Raw genomic sequence first — 23,188 nt, 5'->3', positions numbered from 1 at the left:
TTTGATTCCCCGCTCCTCATTACTGACGTGCCCGACTGACTGTGTGTGTGTGTGCCTGTGTGTTTGCAATGCGAGGCCAGATTTCCCTACAGCAATATGAGGCGAGCGAGACGCGCATACACACTCAGACAAACTGATAGATGAGTAAACACACACACAGATATGTTTTGGTATGGTAATCAGATGGCAGAGCGGTGGGCGCTACATTCCTGACCTCTGCCTGCTGCTCATTAGGCTGCTCCACTCCAAATAAAACATCAGCTCGCATCGCCACAGCCCACAACACAGCCGAGCACAGTTGTGCAGAAAGCAGCGGCTGAGAGATCACATCATTACTGACACGCCTACTGGATGCCATTTCACGTCTTGTCCCCTCTTCTGTTTTGTTTACATCCTATTTGGTGTCTCTGCTTCTCACTGTCTGACATGATAATGATCTTCATGCTTGTCTTTTTCTCTGATGTTTGATTTGGGGATTATTTTCATGTTTTAAAAGTTGTGCAAAAGCATTCTTAGGAACAGGTAGGAGCGGTGACATTCTGGTGTATCCAATGGTTTTAACAACGTCCATTCTTTACAGGGTGACGGTATAGACTGTGAGGCAGCGGGGGCAAAGGCAGGCAATTTATACAGGTGTCAAAAGATAAATGTGGCCCATTTTTAAGACTAAGAATTAACATCCAAAAATGAACCATCATCTCAACCATCATTTGGTTTGTTATCTGACAATAGTGTCTGAGAACTTCACTGTTATTATTAAGTTAATAAACTAAACAAAGCTCAGGTTTTCTTTCTCTTTGTCTTTCTCAAACCCACAGATACCTGGCAGATCTTCCCAACTCTTTTCTATTTGGACATGTTAATCTCTGCATTTCAAGGCCACGTTTCCACCAGGCTTTCCCCTGCATCTGTACTTGAAACCAATAGGCGACAGGTTTGCATGTTCTATTTTAAAAGTCCTCAAATGTTTCTCTTCTCCTCTGTCTGTTGGGATTATGATCTAGTTCGCTTAGGAAGCTGTGACTTCTGATTCTGAAATTTAGAGGGATATTCTGCTGAACATCAGTAGCTCGCGGAGACCTGTCCTTCAGTTCTCTGGAGGGGTAAATCAGGCTCTGATTCCAGACTCACCTTCCGTTGTTTGGTAGAGTCCAGCTTCACTAGCCAATAGGAGGCCACCTTTGATTTATGGTATTTCCAGTTGTCGAGGATCTGTGGAAGAAAAGTCGAGGTTAAAACCGTGAAAAATAATCTTTTGTACATGCTCAAAACTTGTTTTAATACAGACCACTATTCTTTAAGAAGTAGAATTACAAACAAGCAAAATATTTAAAGTCACCCTCAGAGCATTTTATATGAATCATTTTGAACACTGCAAGTCTACTCCACTGCCATTGTATTACATCTGCTGTTTCCCAGTAATCCTCCGTCAAAGCCCAGGGTTACTACAGTGATTTTACATGGCAGTCATTGTGCTGTGCAGTTCAATCGCTGCCAAAAACAGCAACAATAAAATGAACAGATTAAGCTAGAAAGACACCTGCAAGGAGAAATGAAGACGCATTTTAAACATGAGGACAGGCCTTGTTGAAGGTATCATCATCATGCTACTCTACAGGAACTTGTCACTTTCAAGCTCGAGCACAGTTAAACCTGAAGTTCTTTCTTTTAGTTTTTCAAGATATAACAATGCATCAGAAATAGAACATACTGACAAAGTCTAGAGCTCATTCCCACTGTCACTTCTCCTCCTGGCAGACTTTCTTTCACACCTCAGTTCAGACATGGAATCTGTGACATTGCTTGGTTCACCTATCTGTTGACGTAATGTGTTTTTGGCTTTCACACATAGGTCTCTATTATGGAAAAGTTCCATATTGGAACATGATGGGAATATTACAGATAAAGCTGCAATGCTTATGTGATACTTGGCATCTGGAAACAGGAACCCTCTTGCATTACAGAAAATATACTGTAAGAGGGGAGGGATTGTTTACTGCTGCACATCACTACACTGTATGTTATTTTATCCTCGTGCGTAGTTTTAAAATGTTGGCACCAATCTCCAGCCAGTTTTACACACAGCTACACACAATTTCTGTAGGTTTTATCTTGCAGAAGTCTGTCAGTCTTCAAAGTCAAATCTCCGGCTTCAGAATGATCTCCATGATCAAGGCGGAGACTTTAAAGCATCGTTTAACTAACTTAATTTATCGTGACTGGTTTGGATGCCATACGCAAACCATTTTTTGTACCTGTACAGGAACATGACTACTTTTATTTACATATGAGCCATGTAAAACATTTTATGGAAATGTTAATTATCTGTAAGTAGGTGGACTGCCAAAGTTTCTTCTATGGAAAAATGTCTTGAGGTCATTTTCAAACATGATTTCAACATGTAAAATGTGGCGAGCATTCACAGATACAGTGCTTGTCTGTCACAGACTTTTGTGTGGTATCTTTAGGTGAATTTAAATGCAGCACAACTCAGGGATAAATGAAAAATCAAGTCTTTATCTTTAGTTCTATGTTTTGCGGGTGTGTCAAAAATCCTTGGGGCATGTGTCATATGCTCAAAAGCTGTGCTGGATATTACCATGCACTTGCTCCTAGTGCCAACATCACTGTGTACCTACAGGCACTGTTATTGTTGCTCTGTTGACTTAGTCTACATCTCCCCACTGGTGCACATAAACCTCTCACGTAGCATGCTAGATCCCCTGCAAACAGTACTCCCATTGGGAATCTCCAGTGTGAACTTTATGTTTACGCACACACACACACAAAAAACAATCCACAAGCATTCACAGATACAGAGCTAAGGTATACAGTGAACACTTTGGTGGGCTTTCCAGAAAGTTTGCTTGTTGAGTATTCTCTCTCGATAAGAACCTTATGAACCTTGTCTGGTAAGATGCACGCTCATTTGTCACATTTGTTTCATATGTGCACAGATTACCCTCAATTAAAACACAACAAAACATACTCGATACATTTCACCTTTCAGTGGTTCCAACTGCGACCAAAAAAAGCAGGTTTTGAGTGAAAGATAAAGGAGGCAATTACTCTGATACACACACATCATTAGTCCAATTAGACCTCAACTTTATATCATGGAAAACATGAATTGCCAAAGATTGTTTTCATGCCAAGTGAACACTTCTATTCTCCTGAGGCAAAGAGTGAGCAGCACAGGTGCAGTTGCTCATCTGCGTTTCCATGGTGCTCTCATTAGGGTTTGTTAACAGTACAGGTGTGGCGGTAATTGTCTCTCACAACCCCGACACACCCAGATGTCACACACACACAAACTGCTTTTGCTCTTCTTGTGAGGACATCGTATGGACTTGCAGTAGTTACTTGGTGGCTTGCCCTAACCTTAATTATAACAACGATATGCTTAACACTTGCATAAACTTGAACTGACCTGAATTGTATTAAGAAATGTTCATAATCCAATCAATATTAGCCCTTATGTGTGACCTTATGTGTGTTACAACACATGTAATAACAAATAGGTAAGTAAGAACTGAGGATGAACATGTCACTGACTATCACTAAGATTCACATGGCAAATTACATTTATGTTTGAAAGGTTATGATGGTTGGGTGCAAGATTTTGCATGTGAAGATTTTAGGGCTTCCCCCGAAACATCAATGACTCGAATCACCAGTAATGAAGCTCCCAAGTCAGCTTGCATTTTGTCAGTTGAATCACTGCCCTTTTTTTTCTGAGTCTTACTGATAAATTAAAATAATGTCAACCCAACTTCTACAGGGTTTCTCAGACCACCAGGACCACCTTGAGCAGCTTGCATTTGGTGATTCAATAGTCGCCTCTTGCTCAACGGTACCTATGATGGCCATCTAGTTGTCGTGACTACATCTTGCACAGCAGAGTCAAAACCTTGCAAGGCTTCTTGCCACCCAGCTATTTTACCCATTGGCTTTTTGAAGGAAGTGAGAGAGGGACCGTTGACCTTGCACTTTGGCCAGAATGTGACATAAATAAACTAAGAGAAACACCTTCCTCTCATGTAGCCTACTAAAAACCTTTTGTTTTGGTGGTATTTCTGTCATTAGTAACCGTGGTGCAGACAGTCTGGCTGGCTGCTGTCCTTTCAGCACCGCGGGACCTGTGGTGATGAAGAGACAGCTGGTTCTGAGGACAGCGACGGCCGTATCAGAGGTCAGAGTCGGTGTAGATTGGACGGATGGATGCTTTCATAGTACTTTTGTGCCACTGATGTGTTGCTTGTGGTGTGAATTGAAGGTGAGCCTCTGCCTCTCTTTGGGTTTTTTTCTATTCTTATTGCTTTGACAAAATGCAATAACCATTATAGCTTTTTCTATTGCAATTTTGACATTTTCCATAAACCAAATAAAGACGTTTGGCGAGTGCATGCATTAAACTTAAACTGCTGTGTTTCATGCATAGGAGCCAATTCTTCTACTGTTTGTACAGTTGAATGAATAAATTGAATGAATAGCTTTAGCAATAGCACAAACACACAAGTACAAACACACACATACACGCACCAAATGCAAGGACACAGAGATCTGACCAGAAATAGAGGAGGCACTGATTAATACAAAGGAGCAGTGGGGAATAGAGCAGGGCTGCAAACTGACCGACAGGTTGTCACTGGGGTCATTTGAAAGACAATGGGAGCCAAGCCAGAGTGGACAGGCTATTGTGGATGGAGGCGAGGAGGTCTCTTTTAGTTAGGCTGCAGAATGACCGCACCTGGCCACAGACGGGGCTCTGGGAATACAGAGGGTCAGGATTTCACTTGTACTCCATGTTCATTTCCACCTTCTCTTCCTGGTTTATTTGTCTTTTTCTTACGCTAGTTTGTTACATTTTCTGTCTCTGAATCTGACTCATTTGGACATACAAAAATACACAATTTGATTATTGTATAAGGTGCACACACAAATACAATAGAAATAGTGCACCCACCTCATCCAGCACAGCCTCAGCCTCTTCCTCGGTTTTTCCCGGAAACCTGATCCTCATGGCGGTGAGTGCGGCCAGAGTCTGGCGCACCAGCTCGGCCTCCTGCTCTTTACTCCTCAGGTTTATCAGTGGATCACCCTGCACGCACACACAAATAGAAAGAAACCAATTGAGCACACAGATACATTAATATTAAGCTAAAGGTTTCATTAAACACTATAGTGTCATATCATGTTCAACACATACAGCATGACATTAACAGACATGAAAGAGACATTTATATAAAGCTGGTGTTTTAGTTATCAGGACCATTCACGTTTTAGAGCAAAGTACATTAAGTAGATGTAATCACTTAAACAGCTGCCATTAATGATTCTTTTCATTATTAATTACCTGTCAATTAATGGTATTTTCCCCTGACGATAAAGGCAAATTAATTTTGTGTCAGACAACATTTTATCAATGCCAATTTATGTAGGGGGCTCCTCCAAATCACCTCCGCACAAGAGAGCATAAAGTTGAATTCACACATGAGTGTTTGTTAACAAACAATGTGAGCAGGGTGTAATGTGTTATTACTGTATTATGTAAATTTGTTGTTTCAAGTTATCAGGGGAACTTTAAATTTCACAGACATTTTACGAGCAGCATTTTTGCCCTGAGTGCTCATTAATTTATGATCATGCTGCCACCTATTATAGTCACAGATCATTATTTTCTTTATGTAGCAATTAGCACAGAGCAGTATCAGTAACATGCTTTGTATAAAAATAACCTTCTCAAAATATCTTTTTATTATTGCTACAGCAATTCACTGAGCAAGTTGAGATTTCCTGCACCAGCATGTACTTATCCCCACATGTTTGATTTCCACAGGGAAGTCAAGTGTGCAAGAAGGTAAAAAGAAAAATCTAAAGAAATTCTCCTGTCACTTTGCACTCTGTGGCCTTTTTCAATACAAAGGTTTTCCACTTTGTTTTTTCTGCTCCATTTCATTTCATTCCACTGTATCCAAAGGTTACCAGCTTGTAAAGAAGGAAGGGGAATGGAGGAGGCAGGCAGAAAGCAACAGATGGCAACATAAAAGCAGATCATTGTGGTGGACTACAGTAGGCCTATACAGTACTGAAGGAGCTTCTTAAGAAATTCCTTGTGGGCCCGGATACAATATACACCACAGGAGGAGAAAAGCAATGGGGAAAGGTAAAATCTACGATGAACAATTTGTGCCTCAGACTTTGGTGAAATAAAACTGGAAAGTAATTCTTGATTGTTTACTTTAAACCTACTTGGAGTAGTGGATCAACAGAGGATTGCCACAGTGAGCAATATGACAGCTTGACTATTTGAAAATGAATTTAGCATACTTTTCTGTGACTGACAACTTATCTGACACATTCTGAATTGTAAAGAGGTAAACCCTTCTTTGTGTGTGTGTCAAATAACTTACTATGTTGGAGTGGATGGTCCCCAGGCTGTTGCTGTGAGGCACACGGTGGGCGGAGCCACTGCGGCTCAGTGAGTGAGAGCGCAGCGTGGCGGAGCTCGGCCTGATGAGGGGAGTGGCCATGGGTACTGTAGGGGAAGGCCTGGTGGACAACGCCCGCACCTCATTGGGCGATGAGAGGGAGGCAATTGAGCGAGGGCAGGAGATGGAGCGCCTGATTGGACCAGAAAGTGTTGGGGAAGCAGAGGGGGCGGGACTGGTTTTGAGCGACTTGATTGGAGGTTTCCAGTGCATGCGACCTGTAGAGAAACAGAAGAGAGAGGGAGGGGGCAGGGAGGGACATTGACTCACTGTAACACTTAAATTTATTTTCTTCACCTCCTGTCTTAGTGCCCCAGTCACTGCCAAGCTCTCCTCTCTGCTTTCCATCCGTTGCGGGGTGGCTTTGGAGATGAAGTGTGGCATTAAAATGCTCCCACTCTGGCACACTGGCCCAGTGGCCCAGTGTATGTTATTAACAACCGCAGCATATGTCGTCGAAACCAGAAACCTAACAGTAGTCCTGTCTGGTTTGGGGATGGATTAAAAGGCAGCTCTCTGTCTCAGACACACACACACTAGACAAACACACGGAAAACACACGCAAATTCACAAAAAATAAAGCTGAAGACCCACACTGACACTCTCCATCACCCTTGAAACTCCTCCAACTTGTCTACCAGCCAGTGTATTAGTGTGTGTTTTACTATTCGTGCAGTGCGTGTGTGTGTGTGTGTGTGTGTGTCTTGACATCAAGTGTGCACACAAGTGATTATAAGTGTCTGTCTGTCGATGTGTGTTTGTGTGTGTGGCTGCTGAACCTTCCGAGGTTTGGTCATTGCCAAATGAGAGCATTATGGGGCTTAGTCCTAGCAGCTCTTTGGTGGCTTGGTATGGAGTAGGGCTTGGCAGGGTTGCCACGTCTATCTGCACATACGCACGCACGCACGCACACACATATACACACATACACACACACACACACACACACACACACACACACACACAGTCCAAAAGTTGGGCTTTTGATTTGTTCCTTATTTTGTGACAAATAGATTGAGCTCATGCAAGGGTCCTCTCTATTGAGCAGTAATGTATGTAATGTAATGTATGTTACTTGGCAATAAACAGTTTCTGATTCTGATTCTGATTCTGATTCTGGTAAAACCGGCAGCCCACAATGCAACCGGATAATTTTTTCTTTCCAAGGCTGGCACGTAGACAGCTGTGAAAGGTGCCCTCTTTCTTACTTCAGAAAGCTGAAAGTGAGTTGATGTATGCAAATTTGTGTGAATGCTTGAGACTTATCACTCCTATAACACGGGATATTTCAGCATTAAACTCAAAGGTGTTTTCGAAGTAAACAACAAGGTATTTTTCAAGGTCTCTTTCGATCAAATTCCCTCCTATCTTCACCTTCCATTCACTGGAACTATAATGTTCAGGACACTTTTCTTTCCTCAAGTGCTTTTCAGTGCTTCGACATTTGTGTGTGTGTCCAGCTAGTGTGTGAAGCTAGGAAACTCCTTTACTTAGGAATTCGGCAGCAAAGAGCCTCATCCCATGAGTCACAGGCTATGAGCACCCTGCTTACACTTTAATTAAAATCAAAGGATCTACTACCACTTTTTCACATCAATTAGGCACATAAATACTGGTGGGCTGATGAACATCTGTAATGTAGCCCCTGCTGGCTCTCACCATCACGACCTGCCTCCACACTGCTGCTGCAAGAGTGTGTACGTGTGTGCACTGTAGGTACTGATCAAAGCAAAACTCTCAGCATTTGTATTTAAAAAGTGTGAGTGCATGTGCATGTATATGGAAATGTGTTCTGTACAGCTATGAATATTTTTCAAACTGTTGAAATGTGGAAAGTGTACCAGGCCGGAGTGTATGTCATGTGCTTGTAGCGTCACAGGATCAATTATTGCATCCTCACATACATTCACGCTCGCTATCTCTGCTGTCTAATACAAATCTTGAAAATGTAAGTGTCTGACTGTGCACATTTACACAACTGAAAAGTTGTTTTAGCAATCATGCTAACTGCTGTTATCAGATGGAAGGTTCCAGCTAAGACAGAAAGAAACCAACAAACAGGGCAGGAGGAAGAGAGAACAAGCAAAATGAAGAGAAAGCAAGCAAGCAAAAAGTAAAGACAGAAAGAAAGAAAGATCGCAGGAAACAAGGTCCCTGTCAGACCTCCACGCTCTGGCTTCCTAATAAAGACATTCTTGGACACTTTTATACATCCTGCCGCTTTACCTGAGCGCTCAGCCAAGTTCTTCTCCTTGCTGTCCCCAAGGTCGTAGGAAACTTTCTTCTCTCTCTTCTCTCCGCCTCTTCCTCCTCCTGCTTTCCTCCTCTCTTCCTCCTCTTCTTCGTCTGAGGACGAGCAGGAGTTATCAGCACTGCTTCCACTGGTAAAGTCAGCCAGGTAGTCTGGTCGTTGACGTCGTGGAGTCTGACTGCATTCTGGCATGGCGGTCAAAGGCTGGCAGGGACAAACACAGATATAGACACCTGAGGCAAATACGCATATATTCACAAGACATACTATCATTAAGAGCAGAATGTGCATACCCAGATCCATGTAGTAGAAGAATTGGTTCACATATACACAGACCAACCATCCAAATTTTTCCTCCTTCCAAAGGTCTAAAACTCAAACAGCCCCTCACAAGGACATAAGTACAAGAATAAACAAGCACACGCACACACTTAAACATAAAGACATTGAGATGTTGTCAGCCTCCCTCAGCCTCTCCTCACCCTCAGTCCATTACCATCTGTCACTGGGAGACCTGGTGGTGACACGGCGTGCCCACATGTGTGTATGTTTGCTTGCAGGCTCATTATGCACAGACACACAATTACACATGCACTCCTTTATGAGCCTGGCTGTAAGTATGAATAGGAACATGAGTGGCTTCGTACCTTGAACAAAATTGACCAGGATATGTAAAGGTTAAACTCAGTAAAAGTTTCAAAGATATTAAATGTTTTACATATCTGACGTTCTGTGTAAATGATACGAGAGAACGACTGTGTGTACAAGTGCAGTTGGAACTTCTGAAGACGTCTGTGATGTTCCCACTTTGACACAAGTGAAAAGACTTATGTCATGTTGGAGCAACTGTGAGACTTGAATTCTGAAACTCAAAATGTAATTTCTTTTAATGACAAAGATTGTAGGATGATAATCTCAGCTAAGTGGCTGACTTCTGCACACATGAAATCATGACACAAACACATCTTTTTCTTTAGGTAGGAGTTCATTAAGTTGAGTGTCTGTATCACATCCTGGAAGGGGACACACTGATAGCATTAATAAAGCATTTGTTCATCTGTTATTCAACTGTTGGCTCGGGCAGTGCTGTCAGGCCACCCAAATTAATGGGCAGGAAGTGATCACAGGGCTTACACAGTCACCGCTAGCTAGCTGTGTGGGTGAGTGATAGAGGAGGACAGAGACAGAGAGAGATTAAATACATGAGAGGAAAATAAAAGGGAAGATGGGAACATCAGATTGATGGGGAGAGAAATAAAGAGGAGGACAAGGTGAATCTGAGTATGGCAGCGGGGAGAAACAGAGGAGGCATTGAATAGACGGGGAGAGCGGAAATGAGAGTGAGAGAGAAAAGGACACTGAACATACGAGTGGAGAGAGACAAGGAGACAGGAACAGACAGTGGATAAACAGTGGAGAGCAAGGCAAAGAGAGAATGCCAGACACTGAATAGACGAGGAGAGAGAGAGAAAGAAACTTTGGATATGTGTGAAGAGAGATTGGGTAAAACAAAACTAAATGGTGAGCTGAGGAGAAAGGTGAGGGATGAGGCCAACACCAAAAGGAACAAATATGACAAGGTGTATGTCATAATTAGAAAGGTAGGAGTCAAAAAGACAGAGGAAGACAATAAAAAAAGGGGGAAAAAGAGAAAGAAAACTGAAAGTAGCTCTCCCTTCTTTCACCATTTTACTTCCTGCCTTCCTTGCCTTCCACCTCTCGTCCTCATTCCTCAGCGATAACAAACCATAGCGGCCCCTTCCTTCCCTCAAAACCCTGACTCTAATCCCTTTGCCTCACTCCTCTCTTCTAGCTTTCGCACACTCGTTGGTTCAGTTTCACCAGATGGCTTGCGAGCACTACACCCAGAGGAGTGAATCTATCCGTCACAGCTCTTTCTTTCCCCTGCTCTCAACGTCTCTCTCCGCACACTCAGCAGCATTGAAACTGACGGGGTCCAAATTAATTTGGACAACAGTGATTGTGTCTGAACAAGTCCTCATTTCAGCTAAGGCCTCTCTAATGCAGCGCTAAACTTCCCTGTCGAGTCCCTAACATACTCTTTGAGTGTTCCAGCCAATTTAGCCCTCGAGTGAGGGATGGATGTAGATGTGCAAGGAGAGAACGGGGATGGAGAGGTGACGGGAGGGGAGTGAAGCAAGGTGATGGAGGGAGTAATGTGCTGTCGTGGGAAATCGAGGGGGCGTATAGGTGTATGTGACAGAGAGAGAGAGAGAGAGAGAGGGGGAGATAGACTGAAAGAAAGATAGCATGGAGAGAGTGAGAGAGACAGCCTGACAGCTGTCCCCTAGGGGAGTTGGATCTTTTCTTTGGGCCTCTTTCTGATTCTTTTCTTCCTCCCCTAACCCGCTACCCCCTCTGTATTTTTCTGAATCACGTCCTATGTGCTTTCTGTGGGCGTTAGCTCCAGGCATCTGCCTACCTGCCTCCTCCCCTCCCTCCCTCTTTCTGTCTTTCTGACACTTTTCTTTGCACTTTTTCTCAGGTCCCTTGAGACATGTGGCCCTTATTTTCCCTCCTCCCTCTTGGTTTCTGTGTCTCTCTACCTCTCTCTTACTCTCACCCACCTTAGGGCCTCGTTGCCTGGAGGTTTTGCCCATCAGCTTCTCGTCGTCCAGTTCACACTGCTCCAGCAGATCCAAGATGTCCTCCTCCTACACATTAACACATACCGCAAACACAAGGTAGATGAGAATATGCCAAAGGTGATGTTTTATGTTACATAAGGAGCATACAGTATAAAGCGTCAGCAAAGCCTAACAGGGTAGTTAAATCTTGATGATACACTGATAACTGATAACGAATAATTAAAATTCTTTGATGTTTCATATCTCTAATTACTTTGAAGTCAAAATGAGGTGTGAGAAAATAAGGAAAAGTTTGACTTCACAGGCATATGTGCCTTATCTGGGGGCCCTGGCTGAACATAGCATTGCTATTTGGCAGCTCTCATAGAGGCTGGAAAAGGCAGCATCACGGTCGTCGCCAATATGCTGGGGCCTTGGCCATTTGGCCGTAGCTGAAATGCAGGCAAAGGTGATTAATGTTGCTTCACATCTGGGACATAAAAAGCTCCCACTTGCTGCTCAAATACAGATGAAAAGTGATTGTTTTCTCTCAGATTAGCCATCAAGCTGCTTTCTGGGGTCCGTGAAAAGGTCACTGTGCCCCTGGCTCTCAGTGATGGTGTGTGTGCATGAACATTTGTGTGCGTGTACATATGTGTACAGCAGCATATTCCCACGTCTGGAAGTTCATGTGTCTTAAAGTTTGCATCCATGGGCACAGACACATTTTTTGTGGGCTTTTGCCTTTCTCTAAATGAAAATTGTGTCTTTTTACTTTATCTATATACAATATATATATATATATATATATATATATATATATATATATATATATATACCTCACTATTCTATTTATGTGTGTGATGGTTTACAAAGAGAGTTAACAGGTCATTGCTAAGTGAGTTAGTTAGTTGGGTGAATCAATTCAAAAGGCACATTATCTATGTGGATATTTAAGTATTAAGTAATGAGGACTATGTTGAAAATCAGTGTGATAGCAGTCTACTGCAGCATTCGTACCTAAGATTTGCAGCTGCTTATGTCTCGAGAGAGTTTAGTTTATTTACATTTATTTAACTTGATAATTAAAAACAATAAGAAAACAGAACTTTGCCTTGCTTTGAAGAATTTATTTAGAAACTAGAGGCCTTTTACTCGTAAAAGTCTACCACTCAATAACCTTTCATGAGGTGAAAGCTTCCCCACCCACAGTGCTTTAAAAACCACTAGAGACCTATTACCTTGTTAAATTACACCAAAGCAGATTACATGGATGTTTTGACATGTTTTACAGCATGGGAGAAAACCAAACTTGACACACACAGAAATTACAGATGAACTGAAAGCTATTTACTTTCTCTAAAGTGTTTACAACACAGTTAGTCTACATCAAATGATGCAGCTCCATAGATTGAAGACAGCTCTTATTTAGCAATCACTGGCTGTGCTGTCACTAATAAGTATTTCCAAACTTGCTAAGATGATGTTTTTTAAAGGATCACTTGAAAATTCAATATTTTATACCCTCTGTGTGTGTCAGCCCACATAATATGCAGCTGCCTGTTACAGTACCTTGCTATAACTATATTGTCAAAGCAAAGTACTTGCACCAGATGACCAAGTGTGTAGTCCAGTCCAGGGGTTTTCAGAGCAAGCTTTTGTTGTAGACATTTTTGTTGAAGAAGCAGTAATTGTCTTTCTATTGCTAGCAGCTTCTACCATGCCCTTCTCTGACTCTATATTTCTTGGCTGTTTGACAGATGACCCTGTCTCGTCTTCTGTGGTAATGTAGTCAGAAGACGCTTTCCACTGGTTAGGAATTTATTTCCTCCATGGTAAAAAAAAACAAAAAAAACACATACCCCTGAGCCAGCAGAAAATGTCTGTGGGTAAAACTTGGCTTATTCCTTTAGAAAAATAAAACTTACAGCAGGATCATCTTGGAAGAGAGAGAATAGACAATGACACTTCAACTCTCACCATTCAGCACAAAATATGTCCCAATTCTTAAAAGATTCTTACATAAACTAGAATTACTGCCCCGTGTTGTACGCTTCTCCCAATCAGTCAATATGCAGTTTACATCCATGTCTGTCCAGACTCATATAATATATGTAGTGAATACCTGGAAGAAATTGAATAAAGGGTATAAAGTGTATTTTTGGCTAAATCGAAGTTATCCCCATATTGATGATACATGTATGATTCCAGTGAATATACATTGTTGAACTGATTAATGAAGGATTATCATAGATGTTGCTTTTGTTTTCACATTTTTAGATGTGAAGCCTCTCTATGAGCTGGAGGTGAAACTCACTCACAGGATCACAATTAGCTAGGCGCGTTGTTTGCAGTCATGTGATTCTGATAACGCTCGAAATTTAGAATGAGGCAGGAAGTGAAAGGTAGAATGGATAAGCTGGAGGAAAGCCTGTATTGTGCTAGTTATTGTTTACTCATTATGTCGTCCCAGTCAACATGTGTCTGAAATCAGGACTCGCCCAATTCATTCTTAAATTATACCTTTGAGTCAAAAGTATTTCAGTGTCTGACCAACTGTGAAATATGATCACAATCTCCCCTTCTGAGTTATGGTGTTGAATAATGGCCAAAAAAGTGTTTTCCCATGATGTCGCAGTGAAGTTGACCTTTGGGAATAAAAAATGTCATACCTTCATTGTTGTATCCCATTAAACATCTGTGTGAAGTTTTGTCATAATTACTGCATCAATTCTTATGTTACGGCCAAAAATGTGTTTTGTGAGGTTACAGTGAAGTTGACCTTTGACAACCAAATAGAGCTGCAGGGATGATGTATTTTTGTAGGCCAATCCAGAAGTTAGCATCTCCCTGATTCCCTTGACAAAAAGGCATTTGGATTTTTCCAATGGATTTTGGATTATTGCAGAAAATATGCCCTGTGGCAAACAAAAGTTTGATACTTGGTTAGGCATCTAACCAAAAACCCATTCAAGAAAACCTCATTGACTTTGAGGCGAGGGAACCGGAAGTGCACAAATGCAAACTAATGTCCGGGTTTTAGGACATTCCTGCAGAGTTGACGTCCATTGAGTCATTCATTGAGTCCAAGTTGACGTTTGCGCCAAATTTGAAGAAATTCCCTTAAGGTGTTCCTGAGATATTGCGTTCATGAGAATGGGACAGACGGACAGATGGACAACCCGAAAACATAATGCAGATGCTCTGCAGTTGGATGATACTGGCTGGTTTCAGGCGCTACGCATCAACGATGTGTTTTTAATTCTGCCTGATGTGCAACACAGTCAGCAGCTCTTTGGTGTTTTCTTCCTCTTTTCCTCTTTACTGTCTATTACTGGAAGTACATTTTGAGCTGTCCTCATCAAGAGCCGTCTGTGAACCGTACACTGTAGTGAACAGAGTCCTCTTACAGCGGGAAACAGAATTTCTAGATTCACAAGATCATAAAATCTGATGTGGAAATCTATTTAAAGCTATCTACTAGACTACTCCAGACTGCTTAACTTAACTGTGAAAATGGTTAAAAACTAAAAACAAATGAGCCTTACAGATTCTTAATATCCCTCTGCTTTATGTACATTTACAGCACTAGCATAGTACTGATTGTAGAGTGCTCCCAGACAACACTTGCAGTTTGTGTACTAGTGCTGTTTTATTATATTGTCAGAGCACTACAGGCCAGCTGAGCATGCACCTGCTCAACAACATTTTTATTTTTTATTTTCAGTATTTATGCGTGGAAAACGGTAGAAATGGGAAGACATCAGCTGAGCAAGTAGGAAAACATAGATAGCTAACAACAGAACTAACGATTTGATGCATACCTGTCAACCTAACTGTAATGGAAGTGGGGAGAGGGGTGATGCAAACCCTGTAGAAACCAGTGTAACCCACAGCTGCGTTGTCTGCAGCACAGCAATGAAGCCAGAAAGGGTGCTCTGCAGTGCATCAGCATCTTATCACTAGGATTACAACACACACTTTATTTTCTTGGATAGTGTGACAATCCATGACATTTTTCAATTCATGGCCCTGAGAAGCCCACAAAGGCAGCAAACATGAGTCTTGCGGGTACAATGTCTGTCAGACTTGACAAATATGTTGATGGCACACTGGCAAATGATCTCTGGCCCCTTGCAACAGGAAAAACTAGCCAAACAGGCAATATACGTCAGATGATAAATTATAGATCCCACCAGGGTTATAGGCCAAAGCACTGGGACTGGTGCACAAAATACTTAATTTTACTCACTTAATACTTTTATAATTAATACTTAATAATTTATACTTATACTTTCACGTAGGAAGTAAAGCTACATACCAAAGGTCAACTGCTAGAGAGATAATGCTAACATTAGCTAGCTAATTTCCTAACAAGTCACATAAAAATAAGGTAATATTTAAATATTTTAATTAAATGCATTATTTGTGGTCTGCTGAACACCGTATTCAAATTCAGAAACATCCTTTCTTTACTATAAATTGCCAAGATGAGTATCTCACACTCCCTTAATAAGGGCAGTGTAGTTGTCACTCATGATCATGTTATTAGATAGCAAACTGTAGAGCGTCCTTTGTTCTTATTGTCTTTCTCCCTTCCTACTTTGAACGAGAGCCACATCTCTGTGTGTTGACTAAATTAAACTTACCTCGGCCTGGTGTTTGCGAGTCTGCCTGATTTGATTGACATCTCTATAAAAATTCCACTCTTGAAAGGACACACAATAACTTCCTGGAAAACAAACGGCAAAGGGCTGGAGGCTGTTGAGGTAGGTTTGTTTCTACCAAAGCTGCAGTAGTTGCATATGACATCTCCTCCCAGTGCTTTGATATGAATTTGTAATGTCAATACGACTGTCAAAAATATCCATATTCAGTATTCCCTATTACTATTCAGTTGCCAAAAACGTTTAAGGTTTTTTGTTTCATCCGTGTCTTTCCTACTCATCAATGCGTCTTCCCTCCATGTGTTTTAATATCCCACAATGCCTTTCTCCGTATCTTTTTGTTTCATTGATTTGTTCTTTTTGAATACATAACCAGACTTGAAAACAGAAAATTGCCTCTTTCCATTGCTTACTTTTTGTACTCAAGGCATCCTGATTCATAAAGTGTATTCATAATAGAAGTCTGTCACAATACTTCAAAAAGTATTTTACAAAAAATACAAAAGTGACAAAACAACTTTTCAACATCTTTATCAGCATCTCACTATCCTTTTACTCGACTATTTTTCTCATCCTTCTCTCGTCACCATTTAAACACTCCACATTCCTCTCTGTTCTCCGTACTCTCCCCCTCTCTCCTGTAATGTTGTGTGGTAAGGAAATCGCCTTCTCTCCTTTGCAAAATCTTTTCATACCTTTACCTTCAAAGTTTAACTGAAGCTACATTCCTCCTCATACCAGAGAGGCTTTGGCATTTGATTGCATACAATGACTTCTACCCCTGTACAAACATGCACATATCTATAGCCACACAGGTTTGTGTGTGCATGTACTCAAATGTATACATTCAAAGGTGTGTCCCTGAATCTTTTTGTGGGAAATGTTGGAAAGTACATTCAAATATGTAGGCAGTAACTGTACAACTTTGAAGCCTCTTCACAACTAACTTTGACAGAAAGAAAAAAATAAGACAGGCAGATACAAAAACTGAAGAGTGTCTGACTGTAAAGAAACAAAAATGACATTGTTGTGTGGGATTGGATTTGCTTTTAAAAGCTCATGTACACAGCACAATAAATATTTGTGGAGAGACAGAGTGAATGACAGTGGGAAAGCGAGGCAGATAGAGGAGAAAAAGGACATTCTGTCAGACCTTCTAACAAATACGAAGGACTGCGGCACACTTTCCGCATTATTTGCGCATCCTTTTTTGTCTCTGTGGGCAGAATCTTAATAGAAATGCGTGTGTGTTTCTTTTCTTTGGCATGTGCTTGTCCACAAGTGTCTGCATATTGTGTGTATATGTTTGTGTGTGGGTCTCTGCAGGTTTCTATGATGTGTGTGTGTGCGTGACAGTCTGCCACTGACGTACGTGCCTTCATTCGTTTCAGAGGATTATTCATTTCCTTTTGAAGTGAGGCAGCTCGCCCGGCGAGGAAGGTCTGAAAGGCGGCCGAGAGCAGGCTTTCATACTTCTCCAACAGCAGCTTGTCGTCTGGGGGGTAAATACGTCTGTAGGCCGCAGAGACACAGAGAGAAAAGCAAGGAGAGTGAGGGAGGAGTGGAGAAAGAAGGGGAAGAAAAGGCGAGAAGAAGGAGGGTCATCAATGCAGGGAGAAAGGGGATGAGAAGGTAAAGAGAAGAAATGATGAAATAGAGAGAGAGAGAAAAAATTAGGGTGGGAGTGATGGGGTGGAGAGAAAGAAAGAGAAGAGGGGGATTGGGGTTCAGCAAAAGAGGGATACAAGGTGAGAAGAGGAGTGGTGACAGAATTGGGAGGGAGACAGAAGAAAAGAAGAAGGGTAAGAAAAAGAGTGGAGGAAGGGTTGGCAAAGAGACAGACAGATGAAGAAAATGAGCAAGAAAGAAATAGAAAAGGAATACAAAGATGGAGAGTGGAAGAAATTGATGAAATAAGAGGGAGGAGTGGATGGAGTGAGGCACAGAGAGGTCGAGGCACAGCAGGAGGGAGTAAAAGAGCAAGCAGGAGGAGAAACAGACGGAGAGAATTATAAGTATTTCAATGAGAGGTGTGAAATAATATTGAGACAAAAGAAAGGTGAGAGGCAGGATCAGTGGAGGGGAATGAGAGAAGAGGCAGCAGAGAGAACAGAGTAAGAAAGAAGTATTAATGGAGACCTTGAGTTAAGAAATTGAACAAACTTCAGCAAGTCTTTTCACATGGAGTAAGGCATTAACGCACTGCTTCCCACAGACATACACTCACTGAGATGTGCACTTAAACGTTTGTTGCATTTTGCTAATGTGCCTATTCACACGTTCTGCATAGTTCTGCTTAGTTTTAACAGTGCACAGTGTTTATCTTTGGACTAGGGGGGATTAGGAAAATGTATAAACCTCAGCCTGGTTATCCTCATAATACATCTCCAAATTCCCCCCAAGCCATCACTTTAGCCATCAAATCAAAACAATGAGTGTTTTAACCAAAATAAGCACTGGCCAGTGTGGAGTGTAAAAGCAGGGAAATAGTTTGGCGTCTGCACAGATGCATTTAGAGCCAGACTTCTCCCGAGTTGGCCTTTTGAATCAACAGGGAGATAAAGTTTAAGTACAGATCTCCTTTTAAAAAACACAAAGATATAGAGTTGGATGCAATGTTTATGCAGCAGCAGGACATTTTCTGTCATGACGACCAAGCTAACAGGCTGATTTTTGTAAACATTGATTACTAAGCTATTACTACTAAGCTATTCACACATATCAGCATCTGAGCTGTATATTATAGTGCAAGTACAATGCCAAGTCAAGTTTAATATTGCACAGTTTCCCCATTAAAACTTTTACTGCACCCCATCTGCCACTTAACAATTTTATGCAGAGATGCTGTTCTGGGTTCATGATTTCCATATTGTTGAGAAGTTGACCCAATTCTATGCATTACTTTAGTTAGTGCAGTTCAAATCAAGCAACTACTGAATGATGAGAGACCTGAGATGAACCAGTCACTTTATTTCCTGCCCTTGGCACTATCCTATATGCAAGTTTTTGTAACTGCCATATTTTCAACCACCTTTAAGGTACATGGACCAGATTCTTTTCTTCCTCTTGAGAGACACTTTGAGAAATGTGGGGAAAGTTTCTTCATAACAGCCGGATAAACTGAATTGAAATGATAATATATGAAAAGAGGCAGAACTTGTCAATCCTCAAAGAGCAACATAAATCACTTGAGTGAAAAGCATAAGGTCAACACTTTAATAGTGGGTGTTAACTGCTCCCTCTTTTTGGCACCTTCCATCTCTGAACATATGGACATTTTATGTGAGGGTGACCCAGCAATATTTTATAAATAAAATGTTAAGGCTGAAGCTTATTTTCCTCTCACATGTTCCCAATTTGCCTCAAGACAAAACTAATGTTCATATTCCCCTTACATCAGTTAAAAGATGTCTTCGTCTTGGTCAACAGTGTCTCTCAAACCTCCTGATTCCAACTGCTTAAATAATGTTAAATGAGCATCAACAATGGCATCAACCAGCTGGGTTTCCCTCTGATGCCACAGGGTCCTGGCTTGTCTGTACCTGATGCAAGTTTCATCTAATAGCCGAATGTAAGTAAGTTCATTACCCGAACTCATCTAATGAGAAGCAGTGTGTTAATCAGACTCCAGTGCAGCGCCAGGACACCATTTGAATGCTAAGAGGTCTTTATTAGGGGTGCTCCAGACAGACCTCAGCCTGTCTGATTGACTGTCTGGCTGCGTGTCGGAGAAGAGGAAGGAGGTGACAGCACTTCATGCAGGCTGGGATCAGCATTCTGACTAGCCATTCAGTCAAGTGATGAGTCAAGAAGTCACTTACACTTTGGTGTGACAGCAAGAAGGGTAAGTGTGTGTGAGCCAATTGTGTAGGCGTGTGTGTGTCTGTCTGTGTGTGCAAGAAATTGAGAGAGAGAGAGAGAAAGAAAATCAAGACCTGGAAATGTGTATGTGTGTACATGTTGGATAAAGAGACAGAGGCAGGAAGAGAAACTGAGGGAGTGAAGGAGCATTGACAATTTGCAATGGATAAGCTGCAAATTAGAAGTTGGTGTTGCTGAGTCATGCTGTAAGGTGGATCTGGTCCGTCTGTGAGGTGACTATTAAAAACTGACACGCTCAATGTCTTCCAAAGTCCCAGCTGGAGTTGCAGGAGAAAAGGATCGAGGAGATGGAGAATGGCTTGCAGTAGGCATGCAAAGTATACATGCTAATTTGAATTTCTGCAATGCTGAAATATTGTGCATAGAGGAGTAACAATTTGAACCTTCCCATGACACAATACCTCTGATTTCCATTCTCCCTTTCTATTTTACATATTCTCTCTGTCTTAATTCTTCCATCTCACGCTCTCAAAACATTGGGTGCTCTCTTTTGTTTGTTCTCTCTGCAGTAGCATTATTTATTCTCCTGAGAGCCTGGCGCTCTGCAGATGACCCCATAAATGTAAGCGGAGCAGGAATCGGTATAGTGGGTGGAGTTTCTGGAGGGAGAGCCCCCTCTCCCCGGCTGTTTGCCTCTTCTTTACCTGTAGTTCCCCAGATGTTGCTTTTCATGCTCCTCCCTGGAGATCTGCTTGCGGACCTGTGCCAGTCGCTCTTTCTAGAAATAAGAGAAAACCAAAGGAAAAAATACTAAATCTCTCGGGCGAAGGTCACTGCCACCCCTACTTTATCTTCAATCAGACATAAAGAAAGAATAGAAGTCTTAAAAACGAGTAGGCAAGCGAGGAGAAAGGTAAGAAAAATGTAGTCTCACCTACCAATGACTCATAATTATAGAGGCATTTTTCCATGTACTCTCTTATTAATATGTTACAAGGTATAATTGTGGAGCTCAGTTGGCCTATTTGGCATAAAGCAGAGAGGAGGGGTTCACTCCACCACTGGCACTGCAGTATCATTGAGCTCTGAGCGATGTGTGCCTTCAATAGACCTGAACCTGGTCTCGCACTTCAGCCATAACAGCACTTAAAGATGAGGTAGTGCCCTTTTTAAAATGGTGCCTCGACGCCATCTTTCCTTATTCCCACTGATTACTGCCGTGGCTGATCAAAAGGCTAATCAAAGAGGGTGCGAGGCGTAGAGTACTAGTAGCTGCCACTTTTCCCCATAAAGAGGAGAAAAGCTTCCCTAAACTCCTTCATTTCAAAGAGAAAATAATTAAATGGTATGCTTGTCTCTGTCTTTGACTCTTTCAACGTAGAGTAAGAAGAACGTTTCTGCTCAGGCTTTTCCTCTCCCTTCAACTTCTCCTTCTTGTTTCAATTCTGACGTGTATAACACAAACACACTGGTGTATTGTCTGGTTGTTTACTTAAGTGAATATGTCCTATATAATAAGAATTTCTAATTTTATTTTTTTCCTTACTGATTGGTGTGTTTACTAAATGTTTCTGAAGATACCTCTGAACACATCTCTGATGAGCACCTGTCCCTTAATTGCTGAAGCAAATCCACCTTTTGTGCTCATTTTTGTGTGGCCTAAAAGGCTTAAAGGGTATCTCATGACTAATGATCGGGGCTTATTACTGTACAGCCATTGTTTTAGTTCCCAGGCTGGTTTTGAAAGTCTGGGTGGGGAAATGAATGAGTTTCGCTCTTAACTCCCTTGACCATAGTCAAAGTGCACCACCTTGTACAGGTGCTTAGCATCCCAGATGCTCCAATGCAGTTGGTTAGTTGCCAGCAAGAGACCATTGTAGTTTTACAAGGCAGATCCCAGGTGGGAATTTTTGTAACTGTATAAATGTGAAGCACAGTCTTACTCAGCAAATCCTTCTGAAGTGAATACGAAGGTTTAAATCAAGTTTCATAGTTTCATAATTTGTTTATGCCTTACCAGCTCTTCTCTCCTTCGCTCCAGTGTGTGACGTTGTTTCTCCCAGTCCGAGGATGCAGCCGAGAGTTTCTTCATGGACCCGTGTCCGTAGAGCCGTCTCTGAGCCTCTGCCTTTTGCTGGGCCAGGTTGCGTTTCTTATCACTGGCTCTGGATCAACATAAAAGAAGTACAGAGTCAAGTGACTGCACATTTAAATGTAAGGAAAGATTGCAGTACCATTGAAGTACAGTATCTAAGAATGGAAACGTTACTGTGCATTTTCTGTGTTAGTTTTCTGTCACAGGTTTAGCTGCTGTGGTGACAAAAATGTACTATGACTGAAATCCTGTTGTCTTAAACTGTTTAAGTGTTCTTTCCCTTTCTCATTTGTATTTCAGGACAGGATGTTGTAAGAGTTCTTTCAGAATACACAAGACTACATACTTCAACCGATGTTATCAGTAGAAAAAAACGTTTTCAAGTTTGACAACACGCAGGTCTCATCCCCAACTGGTAGACTGACCTGAATTTGCCTTTTGAACACATCATTGTGGTAGTTAAAAAAAAAAAAAAAGAAAAACTCTCACAAAACATTCAACAATACAGAGATAAAGATAGAGACACAAACCCCAGGATGAACAGGACCAGACAGCTAATTCTGAACAAGTGGGCCATTGCGGTCTGGAGAAAGGGCAATTCATTTTAGTCAATCGCTGGCCCTTTAAATTGGATATTGAGTGCTGTTGGGGGGCTGAGGTTTATCAATGTCCATGCCCGGCCGGGTCTGAATTGATCCCAGGTTGATACAGTTGGTGTTGTGAGCAGAGTTGAGAGCCGACCCCACCTCTACACACCACCAACCCCTCCCTTTTGGGAAGCAAAGCCATTACTATATAAGGGAAAAGTGAGCGAGGTAGAACAAAGCCCTCATTCACTCCAGCATGAACATAAGCAGTTTGTCCAGTGGAAAGAGCTCCCCGCCGCCTTTCAAGGCCTCCTACGATTTATTTGTCATGAAATAATCAAATCTCTCCTTTTAATCTGTGGGAACACAGCAAACATCAGACATGAAACAAATCATTTTGATAAGAGATTTGTTTGTGCCGACTAAAGCTGGGCGGAAGGATGGAGCACATTTTTATGTGGGATGGCTGCACCACGCTCCACACTAGGCCAAACTAGATCTATGGTGCTGCATGTAATTGATCCATTGTGTATATGTGTGTGTGTGTGTGTGTGTGTGTGTGTGTGTGTGTGTGTGTGTGTGTGCGTGAGACCAGTAGAGTTGAGACTATATTTAGAGCAGTAAGAGGAGACAAGCACAGAGAGAAAAAGAGAAAAAGAGAGCAGAGATCCAGAGGTCTGGTGTGCG

At 41.8% G+C, this 23,188-nt stretch overlaps 1 protein-coding gene across 1 annotated transcript in view; it reads right to left on the bottom strand.

Moving 5' to 3' along the window:
- Positions 1–23,188, bottom strand: part of ttll7 (tubulin tyrosine ligase-like family, member 7) — a 60,690-nt gene that overhangs the window by 10,057 nt on the left and 27,445 nt on the right. Inside the window, exons 10-17 of the mRNA XM_070909352.1 lie at positions 21,837–21,984; positions 20,524–20,597; positions 17,374–17,509; positions 11,331–11,417; positions 8,718–8,946; positions 6,414–6,709; positions 4,967–5,101; positions 1,132–1,212 (exon numbers count right to left, since the gene is read on the bottom strand). Of these exons, the coding sequence (XP_070765453.1) occupies positions 1,132–1,212; positions 4,967–5,101; positions 6,414–6,709; positions 8,718–8,946; positions 11,331–11,417; positions 17,374–17,509; positions 20,524–20,597; positions 21,837–21,984 (1,186 nt within the window). The remainder of the gene's footprint in view (positions 1–1,131; positions 1,213–4,966; positions 5,102–6,413; positions 6,710–8,717; positions 8,947–11,330; positions 11,418–17,373; positions 17,510–20,523; positions 20,598–21,836; positions 21,985–23,188) is intronic.

The sequence above is a fragment of the Enoplosus armatus genome, chromosome 7 (genome assembly GCF_043641665.1).
Source record: "Enoplosus armatus isolate fEnoArm2 chromosome 7, fEnoArm2.hap1, whole genome shotgun sequence".
NCBI classification, from domain to species: Eukaryota; Metazoa; Chordata; class Actinopteri; order Centrarchiformes; family Enoplosidae; genus Enoplosus; species Enoplosus armatus.
Note: the sequence above shows the minus strand (reverse complement) of the source record. Positions and strands in the feature narration are given on the sequence as shown.